We start from the raw sequence: 24,042 nt of genomic DNA on the forward strand, positions 1-24,042 counted from the left end.
TTTAAACAAAATAAATGGGGTTTTAAAGGGTTAACTTATTATATGGACAAATTAAATGCCTTGGTTTTTATCTTGACCCAACTTATTTTGAGCAAGCAAATTTTAGAGAACTGAATCATAACTGTACGAGGGCAACAAGGGTGTAACCTAACTTTTAGAAGGTATTGAATTTTGACACACTTGACAGAAATGCTGAATTTTTCAGATATTGAAGACTCTGTAACATGGAATGCAACAGTAGGAAAGTGCTCAACAGTCAAAGCAGTTTATTTTTCTATCAGACTGGACAGCAAGGTAATAGTAAGAAAATCTAGAACGTCAAAATACCATCAACTATATATATAGCCATCCATCTATTTACAATTATTTAAGTGCTTGTTTATCATCGACTTTTGCATGCTCTAAGCTAAGGTCCAAAATAGGACATCCAACTTCCACAGGATGTTCATGTGATCCTCTTAGCTTGGCATTGATAAAGACTTAGGATTACCTAGAGGTAGTTGTTACACTTGTACCTTCTCTGAAAATGATATTTGCCACCTTTGGTGGAAGCCATGCTTTATTACCAGCAGCAGTTTGAACCTCCCCTTGTTGACCTTCAATGAGTATCACCGGGTTGCGCCCCTTTGATCTCCCGACTTTCTTTCCTACAAAAAGGCCAAGCTTCATGGCGGTAAATAGGCCTAATGCAACCAACAGTGGTCTAACAGCCCAGTGGAAGTCCTCAAGATGTTGATATTTCTTCACAATACCAGCACTACAGTTAAAGGAAACGATTTCAACTTCTGCTGGATCAGCCAAGAAACTGCTATTTTCATCACCAAACACTAACATACCGGGAAAATTCACCACAAGACACCCATTAGGTAGCACCTGACAAATTCTACCTGTTGCCCAGTCACTGCCTCTTTTTCGGGGCCACTCAAAGCGCGGACTGAAAGTATCAGGCTTCAACCTTACAAATTGTCCAGCACAGTAAGCTTCTGCCATCTGAAGCTCGGAGCAGTTACCTTTCCAAAAGGTCTCAAGACCTATGAATGCAACAGCAACGTTTCCATCACGGCCAATGGAGTGAAGGATACCTACCGATGAATGCTTCTTTCTATCCTCCTTCAAACGTACCCAATCTCCTGCAGCCAAACCAAATGTCACACGCTCCAATGTCGATCCATGAACCCTAAGAGGATCATGGATGCCATGCACCCTCACCAGCATAAATCCGTTTCGTTCTGTGTCTCGTTCCATGCCAACAATGGTACCCTCGGGTACCTCCATGTTTTCAGGTTTACACGAGTTAGGTGGCTTCCTGGATCGCACAGTGTCTCCAATTTGAAGCTGATCCTTCAAGACCAACCACTTACTATAGCCACTTCCACTTAATTTGTCCAAGTTAAGACGACTTCCCAGATCTCTCCAGCCCCCATCACCATAAGCTGTTTCCAGCGAACTGCAAAGTAGATTGAATTAAATAACTAAGGCATTATGTTGCTAACCATCTTAGGTATAGGCACCTACAGCGTCATGAAAGATAGATGAATAGGCAGATATAAAGAATAAAATGGATCATCCCGCTAAGCTATAAGCAGAGGCAGCCTGGTGCGTTGGTTCAACAACAAAGGTATGACAACATGGGATGTCTAGTGCACCTCACGAGTATGAAGCTATGCCAGGAAAAAGTCTGGCATTTAAGGGGAGAAGGGTTGAGGGGCGGATCCATTACCCTCCGAACTTCGACGCTGAAAACAGCCAATTTCTCCTTTATTTATTTCAAGGATACAGGTTTACGAAGCTTCTAATATGAGCAATCTGCTGCAAGATTGTAACACGTCATTTTCTAGCTCAGAAAAGCATGAGTATAGGATTGTCAAACACTAACAAAGAGGATAAATTAAGAGTTAAAAATCACGAAAAACTCCCCTAAAGTAGGATTCTAGGAAACAGCATTCATATTTTGACCAATGCTCATAAAACCATAATTAACACCATTAGTTACCTATGAAATATTGATAAGATTTTGCATACAATTTCAAGTCCCATAGCTTAAATACTTTTTATCAGCTGCTTGTGTGAAAAGAGAAAGATGGGAGAGAAACACTCCCTTCGTCCATTTTTACTTGTCCTATATTGACTTGGCACACCCCTTAAGGAGCCATAAATAGAATGACAATTTTATCATATCACCCCTAAATATTATTAAGTCATCTAATGAGTGAAATCAATAAAACATACTTTAAAAGTTGTGCAGCCACTAAGAATTCCATGAGCTTTCCAACCCAATAATTAATAACAAGGTTAAAATAGGTATGAAATGGTAAATTATCTCTTGCTTTTCTAAACTGGAAGAGTAAAAATGGACAACTATTTTTAGTATACAAGAAAAGTACTTGATCAAAAAAGTATACAGGAAAAGTAAAAATGGATGGAGGGAGTATAAGCAAATCAGCCTCCAAGCATCTAGCAAGAAAGATGATAATTTCTTTCTCTTACTTTCAGTTTAACTATCGAACTGTTTCAAAAGTAACCTAATAATAAGAAAAATATATAATACGAATTACGAACAGTAGAAGAATAAAGGGAAACTAGGCATAAAGGTGCTTTCTCGGTATCCTTTAGGAGGTTCCACTTTACAGTAACGGGGAAAATCTGTCCAGCTGTTGCAAGCAGATAAACTTCCCATAAGACAACATGATTTCTGTACATATCAAAATGCTCCTTTAGACAAGGGAAAAACACATAGTATAATACCGAGAGAGATTTAGGAAGGCACTATAAACATCCCAGTCCACCTTCGGGCTTTAGATTATGCCCTACATTGTTAGCCAACTATCACACATGTATTAATAGTTCTAGACCTGAAATTCATATTTCACTCTATCCTTTGAGCTCCCGACAAATTTAGACAATGCCATTAAGTTTCACAAGAATTCATGTTGGTATCAGCATAAAGGGAGAAATTATACATCATTCCAGTTCAATTATTTGTCTTATTAGTAGGAGCTGAACTAGTTTATTTATTCTGTATGTGTCAGGAAGGTAACTGCAGTCATGCCTAAAATACAAACATTGCATCATCCCTAAAATACAAACATTCTAGACAAACTCCAGGTTTCAAATCTTGCAGCAAATTATTTTGGGCCAGCTACTAGAACATCTTGTATTGGTTGTCATTGACAATTTCAGGCATCATTCTCATTCCTTGTAGCATATGTCAGATTTAGATAATTTCTTCAAGTTTCAAATTTGAAGTTACTTTGGTATCGGCATCATATCTTATTAAAAGGTATTTCAGTATTTCCATAGGATCCTAATGTGTTCACTGGATACGTCATATATGACTTATTAAATGACACTATATCAATCAACTTTGATGAGTGCTCAAGAAACGGACAAAACCTACTAATGTAATTATGACGATGTAATTATGACGAGGTAATGGAAATAATGTCTCTTTGTCTCACACAGATCAATTATCGCGACTGTCATAGAATATGCCATGATACAGATCAAATCAAATAATAAATGACACAACAACAATTGTAGTAAAACACGGCTTCAACGTGTTATCAGTGAATTTATCAGTGAAATAAGAAGTAACTTCTAAGGATCTTTCAAGAAATAAAATTACCCGATATTCCTGTATTAAACAAGAGCGCATGCCACATAATCTTCTATGGCATATGTCCATCTAAATATCTTAAACATCATTCTCAAAATTTATCAAACTGGCATTCACTTTGTACTATTACCAAACGCTTGAGTGTTTTGTAGACATCAAATTTATGCATCACTCTCATTCCCTTAATCTTCCAGTCAGATTTAGGCAATTTCAGTAAAGATTCAAGAGTCAAATTTATGATTTAAAACACAAATTGGCACCTCTACTTGCATTATTTCACAAATCTGGCCCCAAACGTAGAGTTGTTCCAACTAGACACCTGTAGTTGGTTAGAACACATGCTTAAGCATCTCTACATGGTCTATCACAACACGTGTTCATCAAATCCATACACATGGCTAACATATCATACACAATCCACAAAGTATGACAGGACGCCAATTTGAAGGAAGACCTGGGATAAAAGAAAAAGGTTCAGGAGAAAATCTGACCAGGGGTCACACGAAAAACTTTTTCGGCCAACTTCCTCTCCATCTCCAAACTCATCTCCTGCTCTTCTTCTCTCTACTCAGACCACCTCTCTCCCCCTTTACCATTGTGTGTCAGGTTCCTTAAACTTCAAAAAGGGAAGAAGACAGCAAAAAGAAAACCCTAATAAAGAATCTGAAAAGGAGCAGATACCACTACTCATTCCTAGCTGCCATGGGAAGAAAAATTCGAAAAGGGGGCCTTCTTGGGGTTGACTCCGAAGGAAAACAAACATCAACAACCTTGACGGAGTTTGCCCATCTTTGGAGGGAAAACTACTGGTGGCGACCTTGCCAGAAAATCTCTTGTGGTTGTGCTGCACTGCTGCCCTATCTTCAATGCCCTTTTTGCTCTCCAAAACTCTCTTCTAAACACTAGAAAAGCATATCTACAAAAGGAACGCTCCGCTGAATTCCAGAAAAGGGACCACCACCGGAGAAAGCCTTCAACACCGGGTCCTCATGTTTCTTGGTTAGTGCAACCATCTACTCCCCTTACCCTTTCCTCTATCTATTAGAAGAAAACCCAACCTTTCTAACATGGTGAAGTGAGTAGACAAATAAAAAAGGGGGAGGACAACCTCCTCTCCATTGCAGGTTTTGAGGGTCCAAATCCTGTTAACGGCGACTATCTTTTATCAGACTAAACTTATAGCTTTCTTTTCTACCTATAGGTTCTTCGGTTTCTCTCCTTAAACTAGGGGTGGTGATGCTTTTTCATAGTCGCCCCCCAAGTATGACTCATATGCCTTAAGCCACATCAGCCAAATCAAAAGTACATAAGCATGATCAATGGTGAGAGATACTCAGAACATGTGTTTGGAAAAACTAGAGGCGTTTAGTTGGGAAAACATGAAGTTAGGGAGGGAGCCAACTTTACCAAGTCGTGCAAGTACTGCTGCAATGGACGGGGGAGGGTCTGTAGTATCTGCAGCACTAGAGTGATCCAGTAGCCGGTAAAGGGCGTAGAAGTTCCAACTGCTACACCACACTATACTTGGATCTACACATTTACAGAGCTAACCTCCGTCCAGTGCCTGGCAAAGTTAAGGGGGCTTCAATCCCTTTATCGAGAAGAAAGCTCGCCTTCCCGTTGATCATTGTAATCAAGGAACTTGGTGTTTGAATTCTATATGCACCTTAATCAGATAAGTAATAAAAGAATTGGGTATTGGCATCAAAATATTGTTACCAGGCGTTTGAATAAGCAATGCAACTTGCATAATTTTAAAGGCAAAAGCTTAAACAAATGATTATCTTGTGCCAAGGTGAGGGCAGGTTATACTTCAACTCACTTATACCCAAACTGAACTGCTTCTCCTAAAATTGAAATTGGGTGTTACAATACTTATCCTTATAATTTTTTCCCCTTTAAGGAAAATTTCTTCCCCAATAATCACATCCTTGAACTTCTTGTATATAGGTTTTTCTTTTATAAGTAAAATGAGCTTTTTTACAGATATGCACCAAGTTGGTGCCAGATTCGTACAATAAAACTTATACTACAGCTTTTAGGTAAACTTTTCTGCTGCTCAAATTTCATTTACACCTGTATGCCTACAGTCTACTCTCTATAACTTAATATATCATATATCAACTATATCTTAATGTTGACAGATTACCCAAGGACAAAACATTGTTCTAACTGCAAAAGTTGAATAACGATAATACCTAATATCAATAATCTTTCAAGAAAACCTATTTACTTGATCAAGAAAAAAAAAAAAAAATCTTTCAAGAAAACCCCTCTAGAGTATCAGTTATCAGAAAGGATTGTTTGATGAGTTTGCTCATTTGTGAGTCATAGTGTTCTGGGTGATACATTTCATACCATGAAGTTGTAACAACAATAATACTATTTTTTTTCCAAAGATGAAAATAGAAAAGAATTAGGGTATATCAGATTTCTTAGAGTTCTTTTCCATAAAAGTAGAATAAATCGTTAATATTTCAGGAAAATACTGGTAAAATTGCTAATTTTATGATTAACACTTCTCATATTCATAAAACTTCTGCCTCACAAGAAAACCAACTATTAGAGAGTTGATTACAGTTGGCAAAGTTCAACAACTATAAGTTTCCTTGTAAAATTGTAACAGCAATCGTTATGAACCTGAATGACCGATCCATATTTACTGTTCCAGAGTGAAGAAGCATGAGCCAATTTTACAGGTTTCTGACCAAGCCTTTGCTGCATTTTACTACTCGTGTGTAACTTCACCTTTAAGGCTATTCCAACAAACATCCAGGTTCCTAGTTTCTCTTATTTGTTTTGTTTTTCAACATCAACGCGCTTTACTTCCTCTATGCTCTTGTTCACATCTAAGTAAACAAAATGATACCAGACATTCCTTGTTTTTTAGAAAGGATACTATAGAAATCATAATATGATTTTATATCCCTAATCAGGTAATGATTACCATTACGCCACCAGAACCTTCCTTATTATTTCTGCCACAAAGAAGCTACCAATGAGCCAACAATTTTCATAATTTCTGGTTCATTATGAGCTAGTGATCCTCTTGATTGTCTTACAACATCAATGTTAAGCTCGTAGATAACCATAGCACTTAGTATACCTGTCAAATCTTCCAGTAGTGAGATTTGTATAAAAAGCTTAGAAGTCCATCTTGGACTTTGTGTACCACCATCTACATTTTTCCTAGGACTCAAATTCATGCTCATGCTGAAATGTCAAGTCCTCTTAGCCTGATAATAATTAGTGTAACCTTACTCGCAAAGTCTAATGTCCTACTGGATCAATCAAGCATGGAACAGAAGCAAATTCTGGTAAATATTTGTTGAGCACCTAGAAACTGAGGATACAGAGTCAAATCTGCATTTAGTACCTCCCAGAACCCAAAAAGGAAGGCGGAGGAATCTTTTGTTCTGTTAAACTAGTGCTGCTGCATGGATTAACAACTACACATTCTATTTACGGTTAAAGATTATGCTTTGGAGATACAGCATGATGATTCTGATAAACTTCCCAGTCAATTTCAAATGAATACATCCTAATAGCTGAACACCAGAAATTTGAAATGGAAAGTGAAATCTCCAAGCACACATTTTTCTGGTCAAGAGCAAGAATACTTTACACGATGCTGTAGCGCACAACAGAGAAATCATTACAGATTAAAAAAATAAAATAAAATAAGCTACTGGCAAATACATCCTAATAGCTGAACACCAGCAATTTAAAATGGAAAGTGAAATCTTCAAGCACACATTTTTCTAGTCAAGAGCAAGAATACTTTTCACGATGCCATAGCACACAACAGAGAAACCATTACAGATTTTTAAAAAAAATTAAACTAGTGGTATGGTATTCAAGTTAGAGCTATGTCTATTTAACCCCCAAAAAAAAAAAAAAAAAAAATTAGAGCTAACATTCCCACACAAAACAAAAAGCATACAAGATAGAGCTTAATCCAGACTGTAGCCTCTAAAGCGGAACATGTTCTTTTGTTTCTTTAGAGCTAATTATAGAGGACGTATCAGATATGAGATATCAAATCCCTAAGCTAACCAGTTTCATAACTTCGACTCTTTGAGAAAATGAAAAATATACAAGTCTTAAAGACAAAGGAAAGAAAGTTCATGTTTGATACCTTAGGAATGCTTGCAATATGTCTCCCATCAGCGGGCGATTCCTGAAATCATACTCAAAACAACCAATTATGACATTTTCAACCACAGGAGGGAGACCTCCAGGAATATGTGGTTTCTCTTGTCTCTGTACAATAGATTTATGTATTTCATCAACTGATTTACCACTCCATGGCTGAGAACCAGTCAGCATCTCCACAATGCTGCAACCAAATCCCCATGAATCTGTTTCAAAGGATATGGGACCTCTAACTTCTGGCTGCCATTGTTCTGGAGCCATGTAATTTGGGCTACCAAGTCTTCTTGACATATCTAAACTTAGCAAAGGAACTCCAAGAATCAGATAAGGAATCCCTATGTCCCCCAAAACTGCATCATCATTTTCATTCAATAGGAAATTATGTGGTTTAAGATTAAGAATCAAGATCTCCTTAGAATGTAGCTCCATTATCCCACGAGCAAGATCAGTCCCATACCTGTTATGATCAGCAGAATGCATAAATCATAATAGCATATTTTCCCACATATAAACTTCAGTATGGAACCAAAACTCATTTTCAATCAAATTATGGAAAAATTGCCTGATAACATCTTGCAAGGACATCTTTCCTCCCTTCGCATGAGCCATTTTATCACCAATAGAACCTTCATAGAACTTCATGACAATGCATAGCTGCAGGCATGTTTGAAGTATTTCAGAAAGGCAGCACAAATTGTAGCATTGACATTAATACAAAAAAATGGTTCACCTTTCCATTAATCACAGAGAGTCCCTGAAGCATGCAAACATGTTGTAGTCCTTGACACTGAGTAAACAAATTTGCCAGACGATCTAAGACAACATTGATGTTATCCTCCTTCATAGGATGCAACATCTTAACAGCTACTTCATGATACTCGTCATAATCTGCAGTTGTTTGGTGACGAGTTGCTAACCAAACATCACCAAAAACACCCCTTCCAATTCTATGTCTAAGTTTAATAGTTGCAGGCTCAATCCATGGGCTACTCTGATTAGAAGATGCCACCACAGTTGTAAGGTGATCAGAAACACCTTCAACAATCTCAAAGTCAAATGAAGATGTTGGCTGCTTAACCACGGCTTTCCCCGCCATTCTCCTGTAATAAGACATCTTATTTTCTAAAGATAGTAATTGAGGCACACAGGACAGCAACCCAGAAGTAAACTGAAAATCCATATTTATTAAGTTATTATCTCAGCGAAGGGAACAAATATTCATCTTTGGAGGAGAGATACAATCACATAAAAAATGGTCAAACCTTTAGTACATTAGAACAAGCAAACTACATATCTACTACTCCCTCCGTTCCAATTTGTTTCCGTTCCAATTTGTTTGACACTTTTCACTTTTCGAGAGTCAAACGAGTTTTCTTTGACTGTAGTTTTTTCATATGTATTTTAATTATTATAAATTTTTAGTTACGGTGACTTATAGTACTTTTTACATAGTTTCCAAATATGTAAATTTATTTCGAAAAATTTAAAGATTCTATGTTCAAACACACGGTCAAAATTAAGAAGTTTGACTCTCGAAAAGCGAAAAGTGTCAAACTAATTGGGACGGAGGGAGCATATAAAATCTTGTAATGGAAGATGATCAAACTGTAAAGCAGCTCTTGTACAACCTTTTTTTTTTTTTTTTTTTCACTTTGTTGAAAGTTTAAACAGTCTTCTAAGTTTCCCCCGCTCTAGACTCAAAAAAGTTTCTTGGATGCACACAATAAAGGAAAGTAAGCCAATTGGAGAGCAATATCCAGATATACTAATACTTGTTGTCTCTTCTGCTTCGGTTTTCTTACTACCTTGCTATCTTGCTGTTGTTCATGCTTATGTTTGGATAAATGTTGTGTTTATGCTTTACTTGAGCCGAGGGTCTATTGGAGACGGTCTCTCTACCTGCACAAGGTAGGGGTATGGTCTGTGTACAAACTACCCTCCCCAAACCCCACTTGTAGGATTACACTGGGCATGTTGTTGTTGTTGTTCATATTAACAATCCTTCAGACATTTGAACTGCTACAACAACTATGTCTTACTCCTTTCTCTATACTGTCATTCCATCGCACCAAACTTAAGAGACTCCTTTCAACCATTGGAGATGTAAGTAACAGTAACCTCAGTCCATCTAGATGGTATCACTATGTTTTTCTTTTTCTTTTTTATTTTATATAAGAATAGTTGGCATTCCCTATACTGCGATACCTTGTTTCCATGTCCTCTTCTTAGCTAAGTTCTATAATTTGTTTTCTACTTTTTCCTTGATACTATTCAAGCTTATACTAAAACAACAACAACAACAACCCAGTGAAATCCCACAACATGGGGTCTGGGGAGGGTAGAGTGTACGCAGACCTTACTCCTACCAAGGTAGGACGGTTGTTTCCGAAAGACCCTCGGCTCAATAAAAGCGTAACAAGAGGTCAGATAAGGCTAAGAAATTCAAAGCGATATGGAAATGCAAATAATGAAAGCGACACGGATAAAATAGGATAATCAAAGTACAGAAATAACGACATAATAGCGTAAATCAAAGCACAAGAGATTATATCGCGATAATGCGACTACTAATAAGGAAGGATAACGAGACTATCTACTAGCCTTCTACCCTAATGCGGGTCCTCCAAACCCTCCTATCTAAGGTCATGTCCTCGGAAGTCAGAATCGCGTCATGTCCCGTCTAATCACCTCTCCCCAATACTTCTTCGCCTACCCCTACCTCTTCTTCCGAAACCATCCATGGCCAACCTCTCACACCTCCGCACTGGGGCATCTGTGTCTCTCCTCTTCACATGCCCAAACCATCTCAGTCTCGCTTCCCGCATCTTATCTTCCACCGAGGCCACTCCCAAAAGTGAAACTGAAATTTCCCCACCAATCCCACCCAACAAAAAGAAAAGGTGACCGGTGATTGTAAGTCTAGAGGTGGCAATTTGAGCCCATATTTCGACAATTAGCCCATTTAACCCACATTTTAGTGAGTTGGGTCACTAATATTTTAGGTGGGTAAATATGGGCTTCAAGTATCTTTTTAACCCATAAAAATGTGGGCAAATATGGGTAAAATATGGGTATCCATATAAGAACACACTAGACCCAATAACAACTCATTTATTTTTTTATTTCATATACTTTATTTTACTTTTATAAAAAATTTATAAAAAATGGAAGAAAAAAAAATTCTTACCCCCACCCCCCTCACCCGCCAAATTTCAATTTCATATATTTTACTTTTATAAAAAATTTATTTAAAAAATGGAAAAAAATTTCTTACCTTCCACCCCACCCCTGAAATTTCTATTTTTCTTACCTCCCACTCCGACCCCTACCCCACCCCCTCCACCGACCCCCCCCCCCCCCCCCCGGGCCCTCCCCAAAATTTCAATTTCATATATTTTACTTTTATCAAAAATGGAAAAAAAATTCTTACCCCCACCCCCACTCCCCCGCCAAATTTCAATTTCATATATTTTACTTTTATAAAAAAAAATGGAAAAAAATTTCTTACCTTCCACCCCACCCCTGAAATTTCTATTTCATAATATCAATTATGAATATATGAAAAAATTAATTTAACATGACAAAAGAAAATTATAAACATTACACTTGAAATAATATTACACTTGTATAATATGGGCTAACCCGTAACCAACCAACCCATTTATCACCCAACTCATATTTACCCACATGAAATATGGGCGGTTTGAAACCCAACCCGTTTTTGTTCATACCATTTTCAACCAAACCCACCCATTCGTCACTCCTAATTGTAACTAATAAAAGAGATAATGATCCAAAACACACCTGAACTATCAGTTTTTCTCGAGGTTCACCCCCTACTATCAGTTGACTATTTTCCTACCTAAATTATCACTATGTATTAAAACACACCTACTTGAGCACACGGTGATAGTTCAAGTAGGAAAAAGGAATAACTGATAGTTGGCTTGAGGTGTGTTTTAATACACAAGTGAAGGTTCAGGTAGGAAAACAAAAACAACTGAAAGTTAGGTTGTGAAACTCGGGAATAAGTGATAGTTCATGTGTGTTTTTCACCGTTAACTCCTGATAAAACCAACAGTATCCAAACTCGCACACACTTTTCAAGAAACTTAAACAAACACCCATGATCAGAGAAAAATTCTTTGAGGACAAATTCTCACAATATTTGAGGAAAAAAAAAAAAGATACCCAAAGAAAAAGTCAAATAATAGACGATGAAACACACAAGTTTTGAACAAGAAAGCAAAGGGTGGCACTTACTTGTAGGAAATTGAAAAAAGAATGAACAGAACCCCCAAAAACTGAACACACAAGTTAAGAAATTTCGACGAATTGAAGTGACTAAAAACCGATCATTTGCACTGAACCTGCAAAAACGAAAAGAAAGAAAAATTGAACTGTAGGAGAAGTAAAAAGAAAAGACAAGTGAGAAGAAAAAGAAACCTTTGTAAAAAGATTCGGGAATTTGTTGGTTTTTGTAGGACAAAAATAATAAAGGGAAAAAGAGAGTAAATGTGGTGCGAAGAGTCAGCATAATGAGAATGGTATTGTGTCTAAGCCCGTCAACAGGTCCGGTTTAATCGGTTCAAACCGGTAACCGGACCGGTAAAATCAGAACTGGAATCGGAACCGGTTGAACCGGTTAACCGTATATTTTTTTACCGGTCCGGTTTTAATTTTTTTGAAACCGGAACCGGACCGGTTAAACCGATGAAATTAAAATAAAAAAAAAATTATAGCCGTTGGGCTAGTGCAAGGTGGACGTTATTGGACCGTTGGCAACGGTCCATTTGCAAAAATGGTTGTTGCCAAACGGCCATTTACTCTTTCCCTCCCCCCCCCCCAACCCCCCAAACTTTTTTTTAACACTTTAACCCATCCCCCACCCCTATATAAACCCTTCTTCATTTTCATTTTAATCCATACCAATTCACTCTTCTCTTTCTCTCAAATCTCAATCTCTCAATTAGTTACTTTTTGCAATAATTAGCCACTTTAAATTTCTCTCAAATAAATATTGTAAAGTCTTATTATAACAATTATTAATTTTGCAATTATAATATTGTTGGTGGAGTTAGTGATTTTGCAACAATCCGAAGTACCTTTGATGGATTTGCAATTCTAGCCGCCTTCACTTTGTTGAAATTAATCCGGTAATTTGGTACCTTCGTTCCAACTCTATCTTTATTTTTCGCAATTTAATTTACGCAATTTAATTCTAGCAATTTATTTTCTTGTGATTTATTTGAGTGTTATTTAAATTAATTCTATTTAATAATGGTAAAGAGATTTAGACGTGGTGCCGGTAGTAGTAGTAGTATTGTTAGGGGTGGGCTTAATGAGGAAACATTTGTGGAAGAAACGCCTAATTTAGGTATTGATGTTGGTGGAAATAATCCACTTTTAGGTCATGAGGCAATGCAACAACATTTTACCGACACTTTTAATGAAATTGATGACGATGATGATGATGATGAAACACAAGCCCCCGAAAATCCCATAGAAGATACATGTCCTGCACAATCACATACACAAGACAAACCGCCTAGAACTCGAAAGCCAACCGCTAAAATTTAAAAATTTATGACTAAGGATAGGAAAGCCAAATGGCTAAATGTAGCCTATGTGGATAAGTATTTGCTTTTAGGCAAGGAACTAGTAAAGATGGTGGAACGGGTACACTAAATAATCATATGAGACTTAAACATATGGATGTTTGGGGAGAGCAAACGGGTTCAAATGTGGAGGGGTATTCAAATGACGATAGACCCACGAACCGGTAGAAATTTTAAGTATGACAAGAAAAAAGAGCGTGTAGAAATAGCTAAAATGGTAGCTTATGATTGTTTACCATTTTCCTTTCTTTCTTTCGGGTTTGGGGTTTGTTACTTACATTCAACATTATTATAATCCGTTATTTGAGGATATTCCTAGAAGTACTTGTAGAGCGGATGTTATAGATTTGTATAAAAAATATAGATTTTATTTACGCCATGTATTTAATTCTTTAAATTGTAATGTTTCTCTTACCGCTGATTTAGGTCTTAGTCTTAACAAATTAGATTTTTTTACTATTACATGTCATTGGGTTGATTACAATTGGATTATGCAAAAAAGAATTATAGCTTTTTTATATGATAAAGGAAAAGGTCGTCACGATGGAAAATTTTTAGCGGATTTAATGTCTACTATTATGAGATTTTTTAATATTTATAGAAAAACACTTTTGTATTGCTTTAGATAATGCTTCTAATAATACAAAGGCGATTGGTCTTTTAAAAACAGAATTAAACCCTCCGCTAAAAAATATTTTTCATGTGAGATGTAGTTGTCACATTTTAAATTTAATTGTTAAAGATGGTCTTGACTGTTTTGACGATTCAATTCAAAAAGTTAGAGATCCGGTTGCGTTTCTTTTTTGTAATGCTAAGGGCAATTCGCAGAATTGCCCTTCTTTTGGGGTGGTCTTTAAATTTTGCCCCTCATATTTGAAATCTTTAAAATTTGCCCTTCGGCTAACACCCATAGGTTTCGTGTTCGAACTAACGCGCAGCAAAATTTTAAAAAAAAATTAACAAGGCGAGAGTTTAAATTTCGCTATGCGGACCGGCATACTTTTGTTAAGGAATTACCAAAGTTATGGACCGCATACTTATGCCTTGAGGCGGAGACTTGGCATAAGTATACGGATCCGGCATAACTTTGATAATTCCTTCACAAAGTTATGCCGGTCCGCATAAAAGTTTATGGATAAGCGGATCCATGCCTACTATGTCAAAGAGTAGGATTTGACCAATTTAACGGTGCTTAAGACATATTGGATGGTTAGATAAATTATTGGTTCTTGGAGAATCCTGGAGCAAGTGCATACTTCTTCTCAACCTCGGAAAAAGCTTGATTCGAACTAAATTCTTGCAATTATTAGGTAATCTGAAAGAGTCAACTGAAAATTTATGGTGTTTCAACATGCCACTCGACCAAAATATATTTCACAATGTGATTGTGCTTACATGGAAGAGCTAGCATTGCTAATAGGATCATACAATGGGGCTTGAGTGTAGAACCAATTTGTGTTATGTGCAAGTGTTGTGATGAAGAAAGTTTGCCCATTAAAAGTATGCCCCCACCGCATAACTTTGTGAAGGAATTATCAAAGTTATGCGGACCGGCATACTTATGCCTTATGGGCGTACTTGGCATAAGTATGTCGGGTCCGCATAACTTTGATAATTCCTTCACAAAGTTATGCGGTCCGCATAAAAGTTTATGGATAAAGTGGATCCATGCCTACTATGTCAAAGAGTAGGATTTGACCAATTTAACAAAGGTGCTTGGCCAGACATATTGGATGGTTAGACAAATTATTGGTTCTTGGAGAATCTCGGAGCAAGTGCATACTTCTTCTCAACCTGGAAAAAGCTTGATTCGAACTAAATTCTTGCAATTATTAGGTAATCCTGAAAGAGTCAACCGAAAATTTATGGTGTTTCAACATGCCACTCGACCAAAATATATTTCACAATGTGATTGTGCTTACGGAAGATCGCTGACCGCTAATAGGATCATACAATGGGGCTTGAGTGTAGAACCAATTTGTGTTATGTGCAAGTGTTGTGATGAAGAAAAGTTTGCCCATTAAAAGTATGCCCCCCACCGGCATAACTTTGTGAAGAAATTATCAAAGTTATCGACCCGGCATACTTATGCCAAGTCTGCCCATAAGGTATGAGTATGCCGGGTTCGGCATAAAATTTGTAATTCCTTAACAAAAGTATGCCGGGTCCGGCATACACGCGATTCAACCCTTGTCTTGCGATTTTTTTTTTAATTTTTGCTTGAGCGAGGGTTCGAACTCAGAACCTGCGCGAAGGGCAAAAATTAAAGACCAGCAATATGAGGGGCATAATTTAAAGACCACAAATATGAGGGGCAAAATTTAAAGACCACCCCAAAAGAAGGGCACTCCGCGCAAAAAATTGTAATGCTAATAGGGGAAGGCTTAGAGATTTTAAGAATGCTTGTGTGGAAAATAACCTTAGACCTAGAAAAATTCCAGTAGAAATTGAGACTAAGTGGAACTACACTTACATTATGCTACAACAAGCATATGAGTATAGGACTCCCATACAACAAGTTCACAACAAATATAATATTAATAGTGATGATTGGTTAAATTTTACGCATTGGGAAGATGTTAAAAAATGTATTGAACTCTTAGAAAATTTTTATAATGCAACTCTTGCTTTTTCTAGACAATTCTATCCCACGGTAACCGGAATTTTAGCCTACTTAGCGGAAATAGCTAGAGTTTTACAAGAGTATAAATATAAATCATGTTATCAAGCGGCTATTTTTGAAATGATAATCAAATTTAAGAAGTATTTTTTTCCCATCCCAACTTTATTTATATTGGGTTCTCTGTTAAATCTTTATTTAAAAGTGTCTTATACTAAAGCATTGGTTGGTCAAATTTATACATTTTTAGAAATTGAAGCGGGAGTTCAACCATATTTAGCTGAAGCCGAACTCGCTATTGATGATGAGTTTAGAAAAGTTTTACTCATTATTCTAATTTGGAAGAACGTCTACACCCGTTGCTCCTAACTCCCTACTACTTCTCAAAGTAGCAAAAAGGGCTTGTCGGGTTTATCGCATTTAAAAGTTTTACATTCCATGACCCAACTCATCTTCTAGTGCAAACTTTGATGAATATAACTTTTATTTGATGCGGCCAAATGTGGATATCAAGGACTGGATGAATTGGACGTCTTAGCATGGTGGAAGAAGTACAAGGCAAGTCATCCGATACTCTCAAGAATGGCTCGAGATATCCTTACGGTTCAAGTATCAACCGTGGCTTCGGAGAGCGCATTTTTGGCGAAGAAGACAGCAAATTGGAGACCATAGACACTCATTATTCGGTTTTAGCTTGCAAGTACTAGTGTGCATTCGCGATTGGATTAGACGGAGCGACGCAACCAAAACTTAGAAGCGGAGAAGGCGAAGAGGAAGAAATTGAAGATTTGATAGCAAGTGGACGGGACTCAAATGGAAGACTTTGAAGATATCTCCATGACCGAATATGATAGGGGGAAATTAACGAAATGATTCACAATTGGTGATTTTATTATTCTACTATTTCTTTACAACTCATGTATTATTTGCAAGTTAAAAAAAACTACAACTTGCAAATAAATGTTACCCAAGAATGAATAAAATATATGGCTCATTGAGCTTTCTTCTATTTACTTGTGTTCATATTTTTCCTTATATTAAGTTAGGAATATACCTAAAATATACTAAGAATATACTTATAATATACATCTACTTAAATTGAAAACTAGAAAGTTATATACTTGAAAAATAACTAAAATATACTAAGAATATACTTATAACTTAAACATATATATATATATATATATATATATATATATATATATATATATATTTATAAACTTAGAAAAAATTAAGCTATAAATATAAGTTATAATATATAAGTTATAAGTATACTATATATACATATATATATGTTTAAGTTATACATTATATTATATATTATATATTACAAATATTATATATATATATATATATATATATATATATATATATATATATATATATATATATACGAATTTATAAACTTAGAAAAAAATTAAGCTATAAATATAAGCTATAATATATAAGTTATAAGTATATATAGTATACTTAAACATATATATATATATATATATATATATATATATATATATATATATATAGTAGTTATAGTATATATATAATATAGTATACACTTAAATATATATATTAATATATATATATATATAACTTAAACATATATCTATATATATATATATATAAGTTATATAACCTAAGTATATTGATATATATAATAAGTATATTCTTACTATATTTTAGGTATATGTAGTATAACTTAAGGCTTAAGCATATATATATATATATATATATATATATATATATACACGTATATGCTGACTTGCTGTTAGCCTGTTAGTCAGTAAATATTTAAACTTTACTTATAAACTTATATAACATATGTAAATATACCTACAATATACTAATAAATACTATAATAGATATATACTATACAAAAAATAAAAAAAGGGGTTTTGGACTGTTTGAACCGGACCGGTTTTGGATTTGAAACCGGTAAATCGGAACCGGTGGCCGATTCCGATTTTTTAACCGGAAACCGGCCGGTTCCGTAACCGGTTACCGGTCCGGTCCGGTTCGAACCGGTTGACGGGCTTAATTGTGTCACGTCCATACGTTACGCTTGCTTCTTCTACTACCCACCTACCTCATCAACGTCATCCTCTAGTTCTTATCAATTAGAAAATGATGGGGAATAAAATGGAGAAAGAATTTTTTTTTTTTTTCGTTTCTCATCTGTGTTCATATTGTATTGGAGTCCTACTACTCCATTCGTATTTGCGCCTGATAGGGCCTCATTTGGGAGTAGCACTGCATACTTAGGATTTGAACCCGAGACCTCTGACTAAATGAGAAGTAAACCCATGAACTGCACGTCTGCACCACATCTTTGGTGGTCTTTAGAAAGAAAATCTACTAAGTCTTTTCTTTGAATAATGATTTCATAGCTGCTAAGGGTGTGCATCGATTGATATGCTACGGGTTTTAAATATTTTGATTCGATATTTTATATTTGATTTCTTAAAGTATTATATCAAATATTATAGTTAATTAAATTCAATATAATTCGAATATTTCAATTTATTTGATTTGGAAACTTCAATTTGTTCTAATTGAATACAACACTGTAAATTTTTTTAAGATTTAGAGAACTTGTACAAACATCAAAACAAGGTTGCCTTGGGAACTTTCCGTTTTAGAGAATGAGTTGGAGAAGAAACCTACATGATCATTTATGAACTTTTGTACTGGACTACAAAGAAGATATAGGTGAGAAACTGAGTTACCAGTTTTTGATTTCTTAAGCTTAAAGTTGAGAAAGTCGGAAAGAAAGGTAACATTACTAATCAAAAAGCTGTGCGGATTGTCCTTCATATGGATTGGTCTTTAACCTTTGCCCTCAAATAGGTGGTCTTTAATTTTTGTCTCTACTTCTCATTTAATAAAAATTTATGGGCCAAAATATCCTTATTCACACGTCTACGAAACCACATATTCGGGTTTGAACACCAACAAAATTTTTTTTTTAAGAAAAAGCAGTTTCGCAAGACAAGATTTTCATAGAAACTATGCATATTCGGGGTAAAGTTATGTCTTAAGGCATAACTTCTGTAGTATCCTACGCTTAACTATGTCGGACAAGGGGTAAAGTTATGCCTTAAGGCATAAATTCTAGCACAGTTCTGTAGGATAACTTAATTTTTAAAGAACTAACTATGCCGGACAAGGGGTAAAGTTGTGCCTCAAGGCATAACTTCTAGCATAGTTCTGTAGGATAACTTAATTTTTATAGAACTATGTCTTAAGGCATAACTTTACCCGTAATAGGCATAGTTCGCTATGAAACCTTGCCTTGTGAATTTTTTTTTAACTCTTCTGGGATACTACAGAAGTTAAGACATAATTTTACTCCGAATAGGCATAGTTTACTATGAAATCTTGCCTTGCGATTTTTTTTTTTTTTACTCTGCTGGGTTTCGAACCCAGAACGTCAGCGTATTTTCGGCCACTTTTTTAGCCGAAGGGTAAAAATTAAAGACCAGCAATTTAAGGGGAAAAATTAAATATGTAATAACCCGTTAGGTCATTTTGAGCGTTTTGACTATTTTACCCCTGTTGACCCTTTCCCTAGCTTCGTTTGCGTATGTTTGATTAGCAAGATTGGTCCTTACGATTTATGAGGTAGTTGGAATGCGTTTTGGTTGAGGAAATGAGATTTTTGAAAAACTCTTAAGTGTTTCGTTGACTAAAGTCAACATCGGGGATAAACGCGTCATTTTGAGAATTCTGTCAAATCCATTAGCTCCGAAATGTCGATAATAGGCAGGTGTTGTATTCAGTTCGATTCCCGAGAGTTTTGGGGGCGTTTTGGTCATTTGGTTGGAAAGTGGGTTTTTGGCCGTTCGGAGTTGACTTGGTCAACAGACCTTATTTGGGAATTCCGAGTGGGCGGATGAGTTCATAGCGCGTTTTTGCATGTGTTTGCATATTTTGTTTGTGTCAGGAAGGTTCCGGGAGAGTCTTGGGATTTCGGGGAATGAGAGTCAAAAACCAGATTTTCTGGTTTCCAGTGAATTCGCAAGTGCGAGAGGGTCCCGCCCCTGCGGACACGGTCCAGCGAGTGGAGGCTCACAGGAGTGAGACTCAATAATCTAGGCTCGGTCCGCCCCTACAAAGAATTTCCCGCCGGTGCGAGCCAGGATATTTTGTGAGGACTTCGCCGAGGCGAGGAATTGTCCGCGTTGCAAGTGTGCAGGGGCGGGCGAACTAAGTTGCCAGGTGAGCGTGAATTGTTGTACAGAATGTGAGTCTTATTGTGCTCTTTCCTTAGAAACCCCATTCGAAAACTCCTAAGTTGGAGAGCTATTTTGGTGGAGAATTGAAGGGAATTCAAGGAGAAATCATTGGGTAAGTATCCTAACATAATTTTATGATTATTTCAATAAATTAAACCCTTATTATATGCTTAGAATTGTGAAATTAAGGGATTTATTAAAGGGTTTGGGAACCCAATTTGAGATTTAGGATTTGATCAATTGAGCATAAATTCATAATTATTTATGGATGATTTTCGGAATATGAGTTAATATGAAGTATATAGACCGGTCTACTAGGTACAAGAGCAATGTGTAGTAGAGTCTCGTGGAATGGTACGGAGACGTCTGTACCCATTTGCGAGAGGCTATGAGGCATCTTAGGAAAAACTCCCTTCATGCTTTCTATTCGTGCTAGTTCGATCAAATTGGTATCTCGGCGGGTCCAATTGTATCTAGGCGATTCCAATTGTATCTGTGTGTCCTTGTTTCATCCTCCCTCAAATGACGAACACTCGTTCTCGTGCGTTTGATCTCATAAATTATGTGGTGGTATGGTATGAGAGGTGTCATCTCGGTTTAAATGCATGGCCTAGTTCAGTTCTAGCTTGGGAAGGAGCTTTCGACTTCGAAAGGGTTGTGATAGTATGTGTGGCACAGGTGAACTTAGGGAAGACAATGATTTCACAATGGTTAAGTTTTTATTATTGTTATGTGAGGACGAGAGTGAGTTCTCTAGGGATTACCAGATTCGACAAGTATAGTGATTGCGTGTCGTAGATAAGAGGAGTTGAGAGTAAGTACTAACTTGATGATATTGTGAGGGAGCATGGAGAATCCTAATTCTTAAGGGGATTGGTGTTGGTACTTGTTGGGTACATGGAATTGAGTCGTGATAAAGAGGATTTGGATAGAAAATTCTTGGGCACTAAGAAGGAAATAATTGGTATTTGGCATGCCTATGAAAATGTATTTGTGGCTGTTACGAGAGTGAGATTCTAGTAAGCAACTGGTAGGAGTTATGTCCAGTATCGGATTGAGGCCGAGAGCCTTTGTTCTTGTTGTGTGGCTTCAGTGAGTTTTGTTATTTATCGGTGTTGTTATCCGGTTGAAGTTGATGGTATAGTCACTTGAATGGTTAGGTGTGCTTAGCTTCGACAATGGAGGCATTCTAATTTAGTGATTCAGAGATGAGGTTAAACCTATTCGAGTTATATAGATCATTTTGAAATTCAAAATAAGGGGTGGAATAAGGGAACCTTGGTAGAGGAAAGTGGGTCAGAGGCCAATAAGTATGTCTTCTTATTGGATTTAGAGGTTAGTCAGTTTAGACTTCGATGCGTTGAAAGGAAACTCTAATGTGTAAGGTGTGTGGTGTGATTCTATCTCCAAGGTTGGTTCGGAAGTGTGCAAGACTTATGATTTTGTGGTAATTGATTTAGTAGATTCGAGAATTGGTTAGTGTTGGTCGAATGTTGGCAAGAATGAGGTACATCCTTGGAAGTACTTGAGTCTACTTAAATTGCAGTATTGTGGTCTAGCATGAAATAGAAGAACTTGTGATTGTTGCGTGATTTGGAGGAAGTAGTCTACAGAATGGGTAAGTGATAAGAAGTTGTGACCATTGGCTAAGTGAGTAAGATTTCAGGTAACCAACATGTTAGGTTTATAGGAAGTGACTTGTGTGGTACCCCTTTGGATAGTCTCGCAGTACTTTGCAGTGAATGAGTTAGTGTGTGTTTAAGAGAAAGGATTTGTAGAAATTCTTAGTATGTTATATTTATCCAGTGTTTAGACGGGATCGTGTTGTGCTGAGTGTTTTATGTTATGAACAACATTGACGGAATGACTTCGGATATTATGGGTTCGAAGTGATTATGCTTGTTAGCGTAAGAGATTATGAGGTTTTAGGATGCTTTCGGAAGTATTATGGGTTATTGAGGTATTACAATGGAAGGTGATAGTTAAAAGATTAATTTATGAGTACATATGTCCTCAGTGTCGAAAAATCCGGGTTGTACCAGGTAAACGTATTGGGTAATGTTAAGGAATTGGAGGCTGCATTCGCAAGATTTATTTATCCGGTACCTTGAAACAATTTGGATAAGTTTCAGCTTTTAAAGCCGAGAGCGGTAACTTATGGTTTGCTATGCACGGTAAGAATGTGATGGGTTTCGGATCTTAGAATCAGTTGTGTGGTTGCTGATATGTTTAGAAATGGTGCGTTCATTGTGGGTCATTATAGTTTGAATGGAAATGGTTAGATCGAGTTTGTAACTTTCAGGAACATGGTTCGAGTAAATCGGTTTAATGGATGTGATGCGGAACACTCGATTTTTGAGGTTTTGTTATTAGTAGTCTCCGTGGTATCTCGCAGTCGGCCTTTCGGTTATAACAATGAGTTGTAATGATAATGGTTGTGCTTCGGAGAGATTCGAGTGGATTGTGATAGGCTCGTTCGATCATTGGATGTTGGCGCATCTTGCTCTGTGCGTGCTTGACGGTAAGTTCCTAGATAGGTGATTTGAAGAGTTAAGAACACTTAAAGGTCAGACCAAGTTGGCTACGAAAGATAAGTTGCGATGAAATAGCTTAGAGTTTTCTGGAAGATTTAGGATTCTCTTTTGGGAAGAGTAAGTCGTGGTTTCGGTGTGTATTGTGTTCTTCTAAGAAATTGTGATTCAAGGAAGGTCCATGAAAAAGGGTGAATCAAAAGGATTAGCTAGCTCGGAATATCTCACCAATTCGGAGTGTTTTATGATTTAGTTATGTCTAAAGGTTCGTGCCATTTGATTTATGTATATGAGATCCGTGTTTGTTTTGGAGGTATGGCAATTGGGTCTTTTGGCTAAGTGCAAACGAGTTGCGATTTGGGTTTACTCTTGTCGTAAGAGTTTCGTGTTGGATGTGACTTGATTTCCTTGGTTACTGTAAGCTTGTCCTATTCTCGTTCTTCGCTAGAGGACGAGCGATTGTTTAATTGGTATCTGATGTAACAACCCGTTTGGTCGTTATAGCCTTTTCGGTATTTTTGCCCTTTCCCAAGCAGTGATTAACTCATTTTGACCCGAGGGAACCGTTGGCGCGCTTTCGAGGCGTCTGTGGAGCCTAGATTCGGCAACATGTAGATATAGGCTTAAAGTGAAAACGAGTTGACCCAAAGTTGACTCGATCAACGAGAGCTCCGTTGGAAATTCCGAGGCCACGGACGCATTCGTAGCGTGTTAATCATTAATCTTCCATTCTAGGGCTGAAATTCTTGAATCAAAGTTAGGGCTGTTACTCTTTTATCATCTGAGTCGAGATATCTTGTTTCAGTTCTGCCTTACATACTCGGTACATTATTCGTACTGACGTCCCTTTACTCGGGGGCGGCCTGCTTCATGCCACGCGGTGTATACGTATGAGTGTGGCCACATTGGCAATAGGATGTTCCCGTGCTATCGGTTAGTTGGTGATCTCCATCTCGCCGTCGGAGTGTTGCCGAGTCGGAGTACCGATGTTATGGTATCTCGTGTATGTTAGAGACTTTTGCGACGATTGTCTATGGATAGTAAGTCGAGATGTCGACAAATAGGTAAAGCCGACCATATAGGTCAATGTGTTTTTATACTTTGTTTTTTAAAGATTTTATTGTGACCAAAAGGTTTTCTTCGAATTGACGATAAGGGAGAAGTCCCTGGTTTGACGAAAAGAGTTTTATTGAAAAGTTTGTCCTGTTTTTCGACGGAAGCGTCATTTCATAAATTAAAGGATCACAAAAAAGTTGTGACTCATGGATGG

General features: G+C 36.8%; 1 protein-coding gene across 1 annotated transcript; it reads right to left on the reverse strand.

The window, feature by feature from the left end:
• Positions 1-251: 251 nt before the first annotated feature.
• On the reverse strand, positions 252-12,322 carry LOC132043065 (E3 ubiquitin-protein ligase KEG). Its single transcript, XM_059433547.1, has 6 exons — positions 12,218-12,322; positions 12,035-12,141; positions 8,502-8,871; positions 8,334-8,425; positions 7,755-8,228; positions 252-1,447 (listed from the first exon to the last, which is right to left on the reverse strand). The coding sequence occupies exons 3-6, from the start codon at positions 8,865-8,867 to the stop codon at positions 487-489; spliced, it is 1,893 nt and encodes a 630-aa protein (XP_059289530.1). The 5' UTR covers positions 8,868-8,871; positions 12,035-12,141; positions 12,218-12,322; the 3' UTR covers positions 252-486.
• Positions 12,323-24,042: the final 11,720 nt, after the last annotated feature.

The sequence above is a fragment of the Lycium ferocissimum genome, unplaced genomic scaffold (assembly GCF_029784015.1).
Source record: "Lycium ferocissimum isolate CSIRO_LF1 unplaced genomic scaffold, AGI_CSIRO_Lferr_CH_V1 ctg2066, whole genome shotgun sequence".
NCBI lineage: Eukaryota > Viridiplantae > Streptophyta > Magnoliopsida > Solanales > Solanaceae > Lycium > Lycium ferocissimum.

Coding starts and splice junctions, on each gene's coding strand:
- LOC132043065 (XM_059433547.1), bottom strand. CDS start 8,867: ATGGCGGGGAAAGCCGTGGTTAAGCAGCCAACATCTTCATTTGACTTT. Junction 8,229..8,333: donor TCCTTGCAAGATGTTATCAG/GCAATTTTTCCA, acceptor TGATCATAACAG/GTATGGGACTGATCTTGCTC. Junction 1,448..7,754: donor ATATTGCAAGCATTCCTAAG/GTATCAAACATG, acceptor TCTACTTTGCAG/TTCGCTGGAAACAGCTTATG.